The 16628-nt window shown below is 43.1% G+C and overlaps 2 protein-coding genes across 5 annotated transcripts in view; one reads left to right on the top strand and one right to left on the bottom strand.

The window, feature by feature from the left end:
• CCDC146 (coiled-coil domain containing 146) overlaps nt 1-9622 on the top strand; it is a 122704-nt gene extending 113082 nt beyond the window's left edge. Inside the window, exons 17-19 of the mRNA XM_034765982.1 lie at nt 36-173; nt 7983-8231; nt 9265-9622. Of these exons, the coding sequence (XP_034621873.1) occupies nt 36-173; nt 7983-8231; nt 9265-9468 (591 nt within the window). The 3' untranslated portion in view covers nt 9469-9622. The remainder of the gene's footprint in view (nt 1-35; nt 174-7982; nt 8232-9264) is intronic.
• A 150-nt stretch (nt 9623-9772) lies between these two features.
• GSAP (gamma-secretase activating protein) overlaps nt 9773-16628 on the bottom strand; it is a 67937-nt gene continuing 61081 nt past the window's right edge. For all 4 annotated transcript variants that reach the window (XM_034765995.1, XM_034766002.1, XM_034766010.1 and 1 more), the window contains exons 29-31: nt 15293-15397; nt 15033-15126; nt 9773-11435 (exon numbers count right to left, since the gene is read on the bottom strand). In XM_034765995.1, coding sequence (XP_034621886.1) covers nt 11344-11435; nt 15033-15126; nt 15293-15397 — 291 coding nt within the window. In that variant the 3' untranslated portion in view covers nt 9773-11343. The remainder of the gene's footprint in view (nt 11436-15032; nt 15127-15292; nt 15398-16628) is intronic.

Here is a 16628-nt window from a genome sequence, read left to right as displayed (position 1 = left end):
ATTCACCGTTGTGTATGTGTTTGTTCTCATTATAGTTAGAAATACAGCTGGTACAAAAGGAGGAGAAATTGTTGGAGAAGGACTTTATTTATGAGCAAGTTTCCCGGCTAACAGATAGACTCCGTACCAAGACAGAGAATGGGAAGGAAGACACGCTGATATTAGCAAAACGGGTAAGTATCAGATCAAACTCTTTGTTTCCAGGAATCCTGTATGTAACTAAAACTGCTGATGTATTTTATTTGTGGAAGTGAGAACTAGGATGACTTTTATATAAACTTTTACTGTACTTACAATGATTCATGGGACATTACAGGCAACTATTTACTGTTGTTGCATATAGCTGTCCGCAGACGACATAGCTATAGTTGTAAATAAGTGAAATACCACGTATTTACTTGAAATCTCTGAAAAGCTGTGCTGTGATCGTTTTCTTTACCTTTTATTTATGTGTACAATGAATTATTTCTGAGGTTGGGAGCCTAATAGCTAAGCAAAATGTTGAGGGTAATCTCCTTTTTGAATGAATGATCCAATCAATAGTTTCAAACAACTATATGGACCTGCTCAATAATAGGAAAAACACAGGCAGGCTCCATACTCCTGCAATCTAAAAGGAGATACCGGTACATTGAGCCAGCAGGCAGGTTTTTCTTACACATACAGGCTGAGATAACCACACACCCGTGCATTAAAGAACATTCTCAAAACAATCATTTTTTCTTATGTTCATCACATTTATTTCTGCCTGCCCCATAGAGCTAATATTTTGAAAAGATAAAGGAGGCTCTTAGAAAAGAAAACCCAACTTAAGAGGTTTGTTAAAAAATATAAAAATAAATAAATAAATTTATGGAGATATCCCATTTCCTATAACTGGAAGAGACCTTGAAAGGTCATTGAGTCCAGCCCCCTGCCTTCACTAGCAGGACCAAGTACTGATTTTGCCCCAGATCCCTAAGTGGCCCCCCTTAAGGATTGAACTCACAACCCTGGGTTTAGCAGGCCAATGCTCAAACCACTGAGCTATCCCTCCCCCCCCTAAAGAAAAAGCAAAGTCAGAAGAGAGACACTGATAACAAGTGAGGGGAAAAGAGACAACCAAAAACAGAAGAAAACTGAAGTGAATGAAGAAAATCTGGCCCAGTCTTGTTTTCTTTCCAGGTATTAGGGTTGGAGCTTGAACAGATCCAGATAAATAAGAACAGACCATTACAGCAACAAGCATGTTTAAGTTGTTTTCTACAGGGAAATTTAACATGGCTGCTGCTAACCTATGTTTGTTTAAAGTGTGATTCTACTCTGAGGGTATGTCTACACTACAAAATTAGGTCAAATTTATAGAAGTTGTTTTTTTAGAAATCATTTTTATACAGTCGATTGTGTGTGTCCCCACACAAAATGCTCTAAGTGCATTAACTCAGCGGACTGCGTCCACAGTACCGAGGCTAGCGTCGACTTCCAGAGCATTGCACTGTGAGTAGCTGTGGGTAGCTATCCCACAGTTCCCGCAGTTTCCACCGCCCATTGGAATTCTGGGTTGAGATCCCAATGCCTGATGGGGCAAAAACAGTGTTGCAGGTGGTTCTGGGTACATGTCGTCAGGCCTCCCACTCCCTCCCTCCCTCCGTGAAAGCAATTGCAGACAATCGTTTCGCGCCTTTTTTCCTGGGTTACCTGTGCAGACACTATACCACGGCAAGCATGGAGCCCACTCAGCTCTTGCATCTGAAGAAGTGAGGTTCTTACCCACGAAAGCGTATGCTCCCAATACTTCTGTTAGTCTCAAAGGTGCCACAGGACCCTCTGTTGCTCTTCACTCAGCTCACCGTCACTGTACGTCTCCTGGGTGCTGGCAGACGTGGGGCTGCATTGCTACACAGCAGCAGCTCATTGCCTTTTGGCAGCAGATGGTGCATTACGACTGGTAGCCACCATAGTCATACTCCTGGGTGCTCTTTTATCCGACCTCGGGGAGGTCGGTCAGGGGCGCCTGGGCATGACTCAGCCAGGTCGTTCCCTTTTCAAGTTTCGTCTCCTGGAGACTCAGTCCTGCTGGCAGTCGTACTGCACCGTCTTCTGGTGAGCAGCCAGGAGATGACGATGGCTAGCAGTCGTACTGCACCGTCTGCTGTCAGCCTAAGATATATAAGATAGATGGAGTGGATCAAAACAAGAAATAGACCAGATTTGTTTTGTATTCATTTGCTCCCACCTCCCTCCCTCCGTGAAATCAACGGCCTGCTAAACCCAGGGTTTTGAGTTCAATCCTTGAGGGAGCCATTCTGTGAGACAGTTGTTTGTGTTTCTCCTTGATGCAAAGCCATCCCCTTTGTTGATTTTAATTCCCTGTAAGCCATGTGGTCAGTTGCCCCTCCCTCCGTCAGAACAATGGCAGACAATCGTTTCGCGCCTTTTTTCAGCGCAGACGTCATAGCACCAGGAACATGGAGCCCACTCAGATCACCCTGGCAATTATGAGCACTGTAAACACCACGCAAATTATCCTGCAGTATATGCAGAACCAGAACCTGCAAAAGCAAAACCAGGCTAGGAGGCATCGGCAGCGCAGTGACGAGAGTGATGAGGACATGGACATAGACTTCTCACAAAGTACGGGCCCCAGCAGTGTGCACATCATGGTGTTAATGGGGCAGGTTCATGCCGTGGAACGCCGATTCTGGGCCCGGGAAACAAGCACAGACTGGTGGGACCGCATAGTGTTGTAGGTCTGGGACGATTCCCAGAGGCTGCGAAACTTTCGCATGCGTAAGGGCTCTTTCATGGAACTTTGTGACTTGCTTTTCCTTGCCCTGAAACACCAGAATACCAAGATGAGAGCAGCCCTCACAGATGAGAAGCGAGTGGCGATAGCCCTCTGGAAGTTTGCAACACCAGACAGCTACCAGTCAGTCGGGCATCAATTTGGAGTGGGCAAATCTACTGTGGGGGCAGCTGTGATCCAAGTAGCCAATGCAATCAAAGAGCTGCTGCTATCAAGGGTAGTGACTCTGGTAAATGTGCAGGCCATAGTGGATGGCTTTGCTGAAATGGGATTCCCTAACTGTGGGGCGATAGACAGAACCCATAGCCCTATCTTGGCACCGGAGCATCAAGCCAGCGAGTACATAAACCGAAAGGGGTACTTTTCAATGGTGCTGAAAGCACTTGTGGATCACAAGGGACGTTTTACCAACAACAACGTGGGATGGCCGGGAAAGGTACATGATGCTCGCATCATAGAATATCAGGGTTGGAAGGGACCTCAGGAGATCTAGTCCAACCCCTGCTCAAAGCAGGACCAATTCCCAACTAAATCATCCCAGCCAGGGCTTTGTCAAGCCTGACCTTAAAAACCTCTAAGGAAGGAGATTCCACCACCTCCCTAGGTAACCCATTCCAGTGCTTCACCACCCTCCTAGTGAAAAAGTTTTTCTTAATATCCAACCTAAACCTCCCCCACTGTAACTTGAGATCATTACTCCTTGTTCTGTCATCTGGTACCACTGAGAACAGTCTAGAGCCATCCTCTGTGGAACCCGCTTTCATGTAGTTGAAAGCAGCTATCAAATCCCCCCCATTCTTCTCTTCTGCAGACTAAACAATCCCAGTTCCCCCAGCCTCTCCTCATAAGTCATGTGCTCCAGCTCCCTAATCATTCTTGTTGCCCTCCGCTGGACTCTTTCCAATTTTTCCACATCCTTCTTGTAGTGTGGGGCCCAAAACTGGACATCTTCAGGAACTCTGGTCTGTTTCGAAAGCTGGAGGAAGGGACTTTCTTCCCGGACCAGAAAATAACCGTTGGGGATGTTGAAATGCCTATCGTTATCCTTGGGGACCCAGCCTACCCCTTAAAGCCATGGCTTATGAAGCCATACACAGGCAGCCTGGCCAGTAGTCAGGAGTTGTTCAACTATAGGTGGAGCAAATGCAGAATGGTGGTAGAATGTGCATTTGGATGTTTAAAAGCATGCTGGTGCAGTTTACTGACTCTGATAGACCTCAGCCAAACCACTATTCCCATTGTTATTACTGCTTGCTGTGCACTCCACAATATCTCTGAGAGTAACGGGGAGACATTTATGGCAGAGTGAGAGGTTGAGGCAAATCGCCTGGCTGCTGATTACGTGCAGCCAGACACCAGGGAGGTTAGAAGAGTACAGGAGGGGGTGGTGCGTATCAGAGAAGCTTTGAAAACCAGTTTCATGACTGGCCAGGCTACGGTGTGAAAGTTCTGTTTGTTTCTCCTTGATTAACCCTTCCCCCCCCCGTTAAGTAGTAGCTTACTACTTCCCTGAAAGCTAGCCACTCTCCCCCTCCACCCCTTCGATCACCGCTTGCAGAGGCAATAAAGTCATTGTTGCTTCACATTCATGCATTCTTTATTAATTCAATCACACAAATAGGGGGATAACTTCCAAGGTAGCCCAGGAGGGATGGGGGAGGAGGGAAGGACAAGGTCACACTGCACTTTAAAACTTAAAAACTTATTGAATGCCAGCCTTCTGTTGCTTGGGCAATCCTCTGGGGTGGAGTGGCTGGGTGGCCAGAGGCCCTCCGCCCACCACGTTCTTGGGCATCTGCGTGAGAAGGCTATGGACCTTGGGGAGGAGGGTGGTTGGTTACACAGGGGCGGTAGCGGCAGTCTGTGCTCCTGCTGCCTTTCCTGCAGCTCAACCATACGCTAGAGCATATGAGTTTGATTCTCCAGTAGCCTGAGCATTGACTCCTGCCTTCTATCAGCAAGCTGACGCCACCTATCATCTGCAGCCCGCCACCTCTCCTCGTGTTCATATTGTGCTTTCCTGCACTCTGATATTGTCTGCCTCCACGGATTCTGCGGTGCTCTGTCAATGTGGGAGGATAGCATGAGCTCAGAGAACATTTCATCCTGAGTGCGTTTTTTTCGCCTTCTAATCTTCGCTAGCCTCTGGGAAGGAGAAACATATGCAGCTGGTGGAGGGAAAAAGGGACAGTGGTAGTTAAAAATACATTTTATAGAACAATGGTACACTCTTTCCCGGCAAACCTTGCTGTTAACATTATATAGCACATGTGCTTTTGTTACAAGGTTGCATTTTGATGGCTCCACCCCTCCCCCCACCGCGTGGCTAACAGCGGGGAACATTTCTGTTCAGCCACAGGCAAACAGTCCAGCAGGATCGGGCACCTCTGAATGTCCGCTTAATAAAACCACCCTATTTCAACCAGGTGACCATGAATGTATCACTCTCCTGAAGATAACACTGAGAGATAAAGAATGGATGTTGTTTGAATGCCAGCAAACACCGGGACCATATGCTGCAATGCTTTCTTCTGCAATGATTCCTGACTACATGCTACTGACCTGGCGTGGTAAAGTGTCCTACCCTGGAGGACAGAATAAGGCTGCCCTCCCCTGAAACCTTTTGCAAAGGCTTTGGGAGTACATCCAGGAGAGCTTTATGGAGATGTCCCTGGAAGATTTCCGCTCCATCCCCAGACACGTTAACAGACTTTTCCAGTAGCTGTACTGGCCACGAATCCCAGGGCAAATTAATCATTAAACATGCTTGCATTTAAACCATGTCTAATATTTACAAAGGTACACTCACCAGAGATCCAGGATCTCCGCCTTCAGGATCCAGGAGCCCGCCTTGGGTGGGTTCGGGGGTTACTGGCTCCAGGTCCAGGGTGAGAAACAGATCCTGGCTGTTGGGGAAACTGTTTTCTCCGCTTCCTCGCTGTAAGCTATCTTCAACCTCCTCCTCCTCCTCATCTTCCTCATCCCCAAAACCCGCTTCCATGTTGCGCCCTACTTCATTGATGGAGTCAAAGCACAGGGTTGGGGTACTGTTGGCTGCACACCCTAGAATGGCATGCAGCTCATCATAGAAGCAGCATGTTTGGAGCTGTGACCTGGAGTGGCCATTGGTAGGCTTGCCTGAGCTCCTTAATTTTCACGTGGCACTGCTGCGAGTCCCTGTTATAGCCTCTGTCCTTCATGCCCTTGGAGATTTTTTCAAATGTTTTGGCATTTTGTTTACTGGAACGGAGTTCAGCTAGCACGGATTCGTCTCCCCATACAGCGATCAGATCCCACACCTCCCATTCGGTCCATGCTGGAGCTCTTTTGCGATTCTGGGACTCCATGGTCACCTCTGCTGATGAGCTCTGCACGATCACCTGTGCTGATCAGCTCGCAACACTGGCCAAACAGGAAATAAAATTCAAAAGTTCACCGGACTTTTCCTGTCTACCTGGCCAGTGCATCTGAGTTGAGAGTGCTGTCCAGAGCGGTCACAATAGAGCACTCTGGGATAGCTCCTGAAGGCCAATACCGTCAAATTGCCGATGTCAGCGTAATCCCCTTGTCAGAGGTGGAGTAAATTAATCAATTTTAAGAGCCCTTTAAGTCGAAAAAAAGGGCTTCGTCGTGTGGACGGGTGCAGGGTTAAATTGAGGCAATGCTGCTAAATTCGACCTAAAATCGTAGTGTAGACCAGGCCTGAGAAGTGACTGTAGAAAGGGATATTGTGGATAAAAATGGTATCGAGTTTTTTCCTCTTTCAATAATTCTGTCACATATGGTCACTTAAAAGTGAACAGATGCTGTTTCTACCATACCTGCTGGAAGTCAAGTTGGGGTTCGTTCTTCTGCATCATCACCAGCAAGAGCCTAACTGACTTGCAGAAATGTTACCTTTGTACCACCCCATTGTCTCGACATTGTACCTCCAGTTGCCTTCACTGGGCTCATGCAGGCATATGTGAATACAATGTGGTATACAATGCGGTTCACTCTGCACAATATGGAACAGCTTCCAGGATGAAATCCTGCACTATGAAGTTAAAGAGTTTTGCTATTGACTTCAGTGGGGCCAGGATTTCATCCCAGGCCTGCCTTTTTAATAGTGGGTTGGTTCTGCCGTGCCAACAGGAGTAAAACAGTGAGTACAATGTTTTCTACTGAAAGCGAGTTGGTATGGCTCTGAATGTACACAAGGAGCAGACTGGGTGACTAGGAATGTAACATTTATTTTTAAATGTAGAACCATGCTTTAAAAAATAGACAGTTAAGGTGAACTTTTTCTCCATCCAGTACTGAACCCCTAGCCTATATTTTATGCTCCCTGGGAACAACGACAGTTTCACAAAAATTCTACGTTATTTTCTTGGTTCATCAGCTGGACACACAAATTTTCGGGGGGATTTCATGGGTCCCTTATGTGAAAACTCTTCCGAGAATTTTTCTGCCCCACACACTTCTGTATATTGTATTTGCAAATGTATAAACAACAAATTAGACTTTTAAATGCATGTGTAACTGAACACAATGTGCATGTAAATTCACAAATAAGTGGGTCATTATTTGTGCACACACAAATGTGAACATTAGTTTTTTAAAGACTAGGCCAAAATAACAGTATGGCTTAGCAGTACTAACATTGAAAGTGATAACTAATAAGATTAATGGAGATAGTTTTCCTTTCCAATTCAACAGAAAAAGAAATAGAGGACGAACAATATGTGCATTAGCTCGTATTATATTTATCTTACCTTACTGGCTTTTGAAATGATTAAATATGTATTGTACAAATAAAAGCACCATATCATCATCTAGTATCAGGGGGTAGCCGTGTTAGTCTGTATCTACAAAAACAACAAGGAGTCTGGTGGCACCTTAAAGACTAACAGATTTGTTTGAGCATAAGCTTTCATGGGTAAAAACCTCACGGATGCATCCGAAGAAGTGAGGTTTTTACCCATGAAAGCTTATGGCCAAACAAATCTGTTAGTCTTTAAGGTGCCACCAGACTCCTTGTTGATATCATCATCCAGAAAGTCATATAGATTTTCTGTATTTCCTATTATATACCGCTTTGATGAAAAAGTTTTCCATTAGTTCTCTGAAAATAAAGATCCTGAAAGCAAGATTGGTTCTCAAGTGTGTATGTAAAGAGAAGAACTGGTTAAAGTTGAATTAATGTTATTGATTCCAGATGAATGAAATACAGCAGAAAATAAAAGATAAAACCCAGAAGATGATGGCTCTTATTGCAGAGTTATCCATGAAGCAAGCAATTACCATTAAACTGCAACAGGAAATGAGGGACAAAGAACAATTTTTGCTGACTGTCTCATCAAGGATAGAGAAAGGTCTCCCTCCTCCTAAAGAAACAGAGATTGAGTGGATGAAGGTATTGCGCAATGAGGAGATGCATAAAGCGGCAGCTGAAGCCAGAGAAAAGGTAGGCTTTTGTCATAGGGTGCAATTTGGGATTAATTCACATTGTTCCAGTGCATTTATTTTTTTAAAGGGCTTTGCTGTGTGGCTTCTTATTGGCCATCTCCCATTCTCCATAGTTTGGGGGAGGGGAGTCTTCTTGAAGAATAGGGCAAGACTGACCCATGCTCGTGGAAGAGCTTATTGCCAAGCTGCTTCGTGGAGAGTCACAACGGAAGTCCTGCACACTGTATAGAATGAAAATTCACCAATTGGGCAGCTGGTGTCTAGTGCTCAAAGGAAGCTGTACGTGTCAGTTTAAACACTAATTATTTTGATGGTGGCAAGATAGAGGAGCACTGATCTTTTCAGATAATATACTGAGGATTCAGTTTCAGGACGATAGCGCAAAGGAAGAAACTAACCCAACCTTTTTTCTTAGGAGCTTGTAGATGCTAGACTGGCAGAGACAAAGGGAGATTAGATTGCTAGATGGCAGTGGGCAGGAAGAGCACATGGGGAAATGTTGCAAGTTCCTTAATGGGCAGCTTGCCTCCTTAAAACCAACTGGGACAACCAGTGATCTGTAGGGGGAGAGTTCACACTAAGCAGGGGCAGTATTATAAAAAGATGTTCTGTTTGTATGAGGTTCCCTCAACCTCTGGCTCACCAGGCGGGACAAAGTACAATTTCAGTAGAGCATTTACAGCACTCCTGACAGCACTGGCCTCCCCAAGGGCTGGATGAAGGCAGGCCATGGGCTTTCCACCTCTCTCTGGCAAAAACTTCCTGAGCATGGAGGAGAGTGCACAGTGCACCCAACAAAACTGCTTTGGAATTAGACACTTCTGTGGAATTAACAGTTTCCCCCATGTTATGACAGCCACTTCAATATTCTGCACCTCAGTTTCCTCATTTGTCAAAATGGGGATATTAGTACACTAGTATTCTTTGTAAAGTGCTTGAAGTGGTAAATGGAGTTCTAAGTACTGTCTTCGCCATGACTTGTGAAACAGACTGTCAGTTTCTATATCAGATTAAAATGTGTTTCTTCACAGCGTGCTGCAGAAGAGGAACAGTATGCCTTGCCAAATAGTATCTATACAACAGCGGAGCAGCGCCCCAACGCATATATCCCAGACGATGAAAATGTTCTGCCTTTGCCACGTCCCTATGGTGCTTTGGCTCCTTTCAAACCAACTGAACCTGGTTCAAATATGAGACACATAAGAAAACCTATTGTAAAGCCAATTGAAATCTGAACAAGTGATCTTCATCTAAATCATAAGTCCAATAGTAGCAATTGAATATGCAAAGCCAACAGCTTTTAAGATTGTAAATGTTTTTAAATGTTTGCTAGCAGTTTGCCAAAATATTCACACTGTAAACAAAATATTTTTAAAGCAGACAGTATAGCTAAATAGTCCCTGTAGCTAATGGGGGTTCAGTATGCAAAACATAGCACTGTTTTGAAATGTTAAGAGGAGTGAACAATAATCAAAATTGGTTTTTAACTTGTTAATAAATGCTTATAAAGTACAAACAGGTACAATAAACAAGAGAAGATGTTGTAGATTTTCTTTTTAATATTAACATAATTGAACTATGTCCTTATTCATTATACAAATAAATCAATATGGGGAGCAGTTTGGACTGAAGATAATTGTCAGGCATGTCTGTTTAAATTAAAAAATGCCCTCTCTCTCACTACAGACCAGTGAGAAAGCTAATCCTCCTTTATCACTGATGGCAACAGTAGTAAAGGGAACAAGTCCCATTATTGAGAAGGAGCAAGAGGAGAAGAAAGAGTGAATGCTCTTGCATACTGAGAAGTAAAGTGTAAGAAGGGCCCTGTTTCTGGGAGCGGAATCTCTCTCATTCAGCACCACAAAATAGGTACACAAGTTTGGGAACATACTCCCCTATTTGAAACTATGCTGAGAAAGGATAACCGAGGTAGTTATACAGAGAGCTTGAGGAACATACTTTTTTTTCTTTTTAATTCCAGTAACATCAAATTCATTCTAGTTTACTACTTCTGAAACTTTGGCACACTTTCTTACCCAGTAAATGGAAGTACATCTGTTCCATGCTAATTCAGCATGTCTGAAGCTCACAAATTTTCCCTGTTTGGTACCAAAGCACTACTTTTTTTAAATTGCTGTTATAGCTCACAGCTAAAAAAATAAATGGGTAGGTCAGTTTTGTATAAATATAGCTGGGAAAAAAGGGAAAAAATCTGTAGCAATTTAAAAAAAAAATCTAACACTTGATCTAAAAACATTTAAAGTCATAGGGGCAGAATTAAATACAATTCATCAAAGTCACTGTAACGATAAGTTTCCAAAGAAACTTTCTTCTCCTGCTGTATTGTACAGTACATTATAAACATCAGGAAAGATTCTTATACACATTACAGAGAGCAAATATTTTAAAACCCAACTCCAAAGGCATGGGGGCAGTACTGTAAAGAGATGTACCGTCTGTATGAGGAATTTATACATCTTTATTAATACATTATATACAAAGAGTTACTCCGCATTTGTTGCCTCTAGCCTATGCTACGCAATCTCAAAGAAATCCTTTATACATTAGTGCAAGAACAGCTGCCAATTTCTCATTATTTCGCAATGTAATTGGACTGTTCTTTTTTAAGAAATGTCTTGCCTGTAAGAGTAGTATTTGAATAAAAATAAAATTCTAAAGAAACTTTTCCCACCATATTCTGAAACTTTCTACACCTACTCCTGTTCAGCCATTCCACAGTGTAAAACTGAATAATAAAAACATATTTAGCTGGAGAGCAGGGTCTGTATCAGATATATATTTCCCCCCCCCCCAGCTCCAATCCTTTATCTTCCTTGTATTTACTAGCAAGTCTGCAATTTCAGTCTAGTCCCTCCTCAATACATGCATGAGTAGAGTGGAGCATATATTATTTTGGGCAGCCTTTTACTAGTTAATGGTTGCAACCAAAAACATGGGAGCCTTTAATATGACATTTGTTTTATAAATATTAACAATTTTTGAGAAGTATTAAACTCTGGAATTTTAGTTGCAAATATGCTTGTTGAAATGGTGATATACGTAGAAAGACTGACATGCTTTTTGAAGTAACCCAATATATTTTAGCAGTACTACAGGCCTAAAAGCATCATGGTGTGTTTCAGTGCTGTTTCCTCTACGAATTTTGCATTCACATTGTCTTCTTCCTCAAATGGATTCAGACCTGGAAAAGTACATTGAGAACATCAGCATTTACACAATGAATGTTCTTCTGCACCAATACTTTCAATCCCAAGGACACCATGACCAACATTTTCAATCTGAGGTAACCAAAGTTAGGATTAAAATGTGTTTTCATAGATGTGGAGCCCTCCTCCCGCAGCTTTCATTGATTTCACTTGGATGCTCAGCATCTCTGAAATTCAAGCCCTCAGTTTTTAAAAGTTTTGGCCCCTAGTTTTTTTCATAAAGACAAAACAAATTCTCGTAAGGACTCAGGGCTAGATTCACCAAGTTTCTTAAGCATTATAATGCCTCGCTATTAGGCACGCTGCCGCCTACTGGAATTCTCAGCTCCAAGTTAGGTGCCCCAGCTCCTCATACAGTACATGGAAAGAGTTCAATGCCAAAGAAAGATTCTCAGAATCCAGCACGCTGAGTGGGGAGCCACCTAAGGAAGCAGGGAGAGAAATGCAGAGAAAAAGATGTGGGGGGCTTAGGGCCCAGATCCACAAAGGCACTTTGGCACCTGACTTCCATTGATCTCAGCTTTACCCACCTGACTGATGAGCCAGAGGGAGAGGTTTCCCTCCATTTAGGTATCTCAGTTGCAAACCCTTTCTTGGAATTAGGTGCCTAAGCCAGGTCAGCCCTTTCTTGCAAAAAGGCAGACACAGACACATCCACCTCATTATACCCAGTACTTAGGGTACTCACCTAGGATGTAGGAGACCTGGGTTCAACTTCCTGCTCCAAAGCAAGCAGAGCAGGGATTTGAATCTGGGTCCCCCACATCCCAGGTAAGTGCCCCAATCACTAGGCTACTGGGCATTCTGGGGTGGACCTCTCTCCATCTCCCTCTGAGAGGTAGTCCACTTGGTATAAATATTTAAATATTCACTGGAAAGAGAGAGAAAGACTCTACAGCCTGGTGATTAGGGCACTTGCCTAGGAAGTGGGAGAGTTAGGTTAAAGTCCCTGCTCCAATAATATTTATTTATACAAAAATGAAACAGCTCCAAATAAGAGATTGAGAGAGACCCATCCCAGAATCCCTTATAACCTGGTGGTTGGGTAGGAAAACAGGGTTCAAATCCCAGCTCCAAATCTAACAGAGCAAGAATCTGAATCTGGAACACCCACACCCCTGAAAAATTCCCAACTGCTTGCCCCTGACTGTCTTTTGTGTGGGCCTGACCCTAGAGGTGCACTCTGAGCACACCTACAGGATTGGGCTGCCCTGGAGAGGTAGGCCGGGAAACACCTTGTTTGAGAATCCTGCTGGGGCTTCGGTTTGAGCATGGGCTTCAAGCAGCTCATCAGCTGTTGGGCAGCGTCAGAACTTAGGTGGCTTTGAGCATGCCCACATGTAGAATGTAGGTACCTATGGGGATTTAATCACCTACAGGGTTAGGTGGCAGCTGAGAAGTAATTTTGCACATGTCAATGGAGCCAAAATGTTGGGCTTAAGTGACTAACTACCTTTCTAGATGCCCAAGTACCCTTGTGAATCTAGCCCATAAGGGCTGATCCAGAGTCCATTGAAGCTAATGGGAGCTTTGCTATTGACTTCTATGTTTTTTGTTGTTGTTTTTTTATTTTTTTTTTTAAACAGACTCCTAGAACCTTTAAAGTCTGTATCAATATAATATCAGGTCATAAGATTGAGTCTGTCAGCCACTTTTATCTCAGGACACCGGATCAAATCCTGAAGATTTTACACAGGCAAAACTCTGAAATCAATGGAAGTTTTGCTTGAGTGTAAATTGAATAACGACTTATAGAAAGCGGTCCTGGTATTGTCAGTTTCATAATACTGTTACGTGAAATCGCAAGCAATGTAATTTAGGGGGGAAACTGTATCAGTAATTGTGGATTTGATTAACATTTAACCTTGGCTGCTTTCCAGATTGTAGCAGACTGTGCTGACCCCTTTCAAAGCTGGCAGCACCAGTCTGCTTTTTACTGGGACATAAACAGAACATATCCCACAGGGAGGAGACCCAGAGACTCTACAAGATGCACTGAAGATTTTGCTATTAATTTTATGTTAGAGGCACTCAGTTGACAATACAGATAGGCACCAGTATAAAACCTTAAAATAGATTAAAACGGTCAATGGGATTTAGTCTCCTAAGTGCCTAAAATTCTTTTTTTAAATTCTATTTAGGATCCTAAATCAGCTAGGCATTGAAACACTGAGTGCAGCAACACCTGAATACCTTTAAAAATCTGGGCCTAAACCCTTTAAGGCCAGGGATTTAGGATGGTTATGATTCCCAGCAGGATCATGTCACCAGAAGGGAACCATGGGACAGAACTATATAAAAAGCTGGCTCAGAAAGGGAGAGACCTACAAGGGAGTAGGTGGTGAGATGTGGAGATGGGTTTTCACTAAGAAAGCTACAGAAGCAGTGAGCCAAGGAGGGGCCAATGAACAGGTAGGCGCTCTGGAAAGTGGTAAGTGGTTCAAGTCCTGAAGAGACAGTGAAAAGAAGGAAAAACTCTAGGACAATACAGAATTGGTATAGGCTGGAGGCTCAGTGTTGGTACCACTCTTTAAAAAATACTAAGTTGGAGTTTCCAACAAAGTGGGAAGAAGTCCCCTATTAACTGGAACACCATAGCTGATGCCTGTGGAGAAAGGGCCCTTGATTGAGCCTGGAGAAGGCAAATTATTGCATTTTAGCTTGACAAGAAGATAAACAGAAAGCTGCAGCCTGGGGAGGTGAATAAACTATTTAGCCCATGGACGGCAGTTTAGGACCATATTGTTTTTAAATGTCTTGGTTGCCCCCAAAAGGAGAGAACTCTTATTGAGGTTTGGCCAGAGAGCTAAACCCCAAATTGCCCATTTGTTGGGGAGAAACTACCCACCACTGGCTGAATAAGGGAAAACAGAGTAGTGATATCAGAAAGGTAAGAAGCCCATTACACACACATGTAATTCTTATGGAAATATACCCATAGGTAGGTAACTACTCCTGAGAGACTATCAGGCATTCTGTATACATCCCTTCTAAAACCAAAGCTTGCATGTGTGGTTTTTAATAATGCATTGCTAACCCACATGCCCCAATTGGGTTTGTCACTTCATTTTTATTTAAAGCTCTTAGCTTTTAAACAATAACTGAGCTTGCAGTTATACCTGAAACAGGAAGAAGTCATTCCAGCCTCACTCCTTTGGTTCACTTCAGCCACACCACCCTGGCTTTCCACTATACCCACTGGCGCCCTTTTGAGAGAAATTCGGGCAGGAACACTTTAAGGGGCTGAGGATGTTCACAGCCATGGTGGGAACTCCAGCTCTACACTACTGCTTTTTGTAAGCCTGTTCTACACATAAACCCCAAACTCCATTTCTCTGCGCGCACACAGCTTCCATTAGTGGGAGCTACAGGCCCAATCCTGCACCTATGGAAATCAATGGTGTTTGGCCGCAGTCTTCCATAGGGACAGGATAAAACCCTATGTGCACATCCAGGGCACACAGACAGCTCATTAAAGGAACAAAGTACAGAAAGAACCCACTTCTCTTTGGTCCTTGGGCACTACTGTTATAAACATGCTGAATAATAATAATTAATTATAATAATGTTACCTTGATCCTCTACCTCTGCCAGCATATCAACTAAGTAGTTAAGTGGCAGAAACTCTACATGGACAGACAGTCTGTCCACCACTGGTCTGTTATGCTGTAAAGGAAAAACACTTTATATTACTTCACAAAAGTGGTAAAGCAGCTTCTTAAATACTGAGTTAAAAGTGGCTAACAGTCCAAATGGTAGAGTATACATTGGGCTCAAGACTATCAAAGCTAAAAGATTAAAAAACAAGCAATTGCCACCACCAAACTCTTACCTGTCTCTTCCTAAGTTTATCAAGCAAAAGTTTAACAGAGTTCCTTGCAATGAAATTAGAGTTGACAGGATGATTCCACAGCTGACTGACCTTGTGACCAATTGCCTATTAAGCAAAAAACAAACATAAAATAGATGCAATGCAATAGTGAGTCTATTGCCCTTATGTGGCAGTTTCTGTCACAATAAGTCTCACTACTTAATGACTCAACACCAGAGTCAGAGTACACTTCGAACCATTCCATTCTCCTTCCCAACAGTGCCCAATGGCTAACAGCTCATTATAGATTCCAAACTGTGAGCTGTACCTCAACTGACTAAACCATTCCTAGAACAAAATACAGAAGACAAAGAAAGCTTTGACACTTCTTTTTTTTTTTAAATGCAGCCAAGTAAAGAAACTCTTTTTACAGAAAAATTCTATTGGTACTTTCAGTGATTGGAAACACACATATTCAAGTCAACAGGACAGATGAAGTTCACCCTAGAGGATGTAAGGAACTAGCCAAAGCAATCTCTGAATCGTTAATGATTATCTTCGAGAACTCAAGGACAAGTGAGGTCCCAGAAGCTGGAGAAGGATAAGCATCGTACCATTTCCAAAAAGGGGGAGAAAAGGAAGTCCCACAGAGTCAGACCAATGAGCCTAATTTTGATACCCAGAAAGTTACTAGAACAAACTATAAAATAATCAATTTGTTCAAACCTGGAAGATAATAAGGTGATAGCTAAAATTGGTTTGGCCTGATTTGTTCTTGACAAATCCAGCTAATTTGACATGGTAACCAGGCTAATGGACAGGGAGGAAGCAGTAGACATTATATATCTGGACTCTAGTAAGGCTTTTGACACTGACCCACATGACATTCTTGTAAGCAAACTAGGGAAATATGGTCTAGATGAAATTATTATAAGGTTGGGGCACAACTGGTTGAAAGATCAGACTCAAAAAGTAGTTATCAATGGTTCACTGTCAACCTGGGAGGATATATCAAGTAGTGTCCTTCTGGGGTCTGGTACTATTCAGTATTTTCACTGATGACTTGGATGATAGAGTGGAGAATATGCTTATAAATTTGGGGACAGCACTAAGCGGGGAGAGGTGCAAGCACTTTTGAGGCCAGGATTTGAATTCAGAATGATCTTGATAAACTGGATAATTGGTCTGAAACAAACAAGACGAAAATCAATTAAGACAAGTGCGAAGGACTACCCTTAGAAAGGAAAAATCAGTGCACAGATACAAAATGGGGAATAACTGGGTAAGCAGCATTACTGCTGAAAATAGTGGGGGTTATATTGGATCACAAACTGAATACAAGTCAATAGTGTGATGC

This window comes from Trachemys scripta, chromosome 1, assembly GCF_013100865.1.
Source record: "Trachemys scripta elegans isolate TJP31775 chromosome 1, CAS_Tse_1.0, whole genome shotgun sequence".
NCBI classification, from domain to species: Eukaryota; Metazoa; Chordata; order Testudines; family Emydidae; genus Trachemys; species Trachemys scripta.
This window is presented reverse-complemented; position numbering and strand designations above follow the sequence as displayed.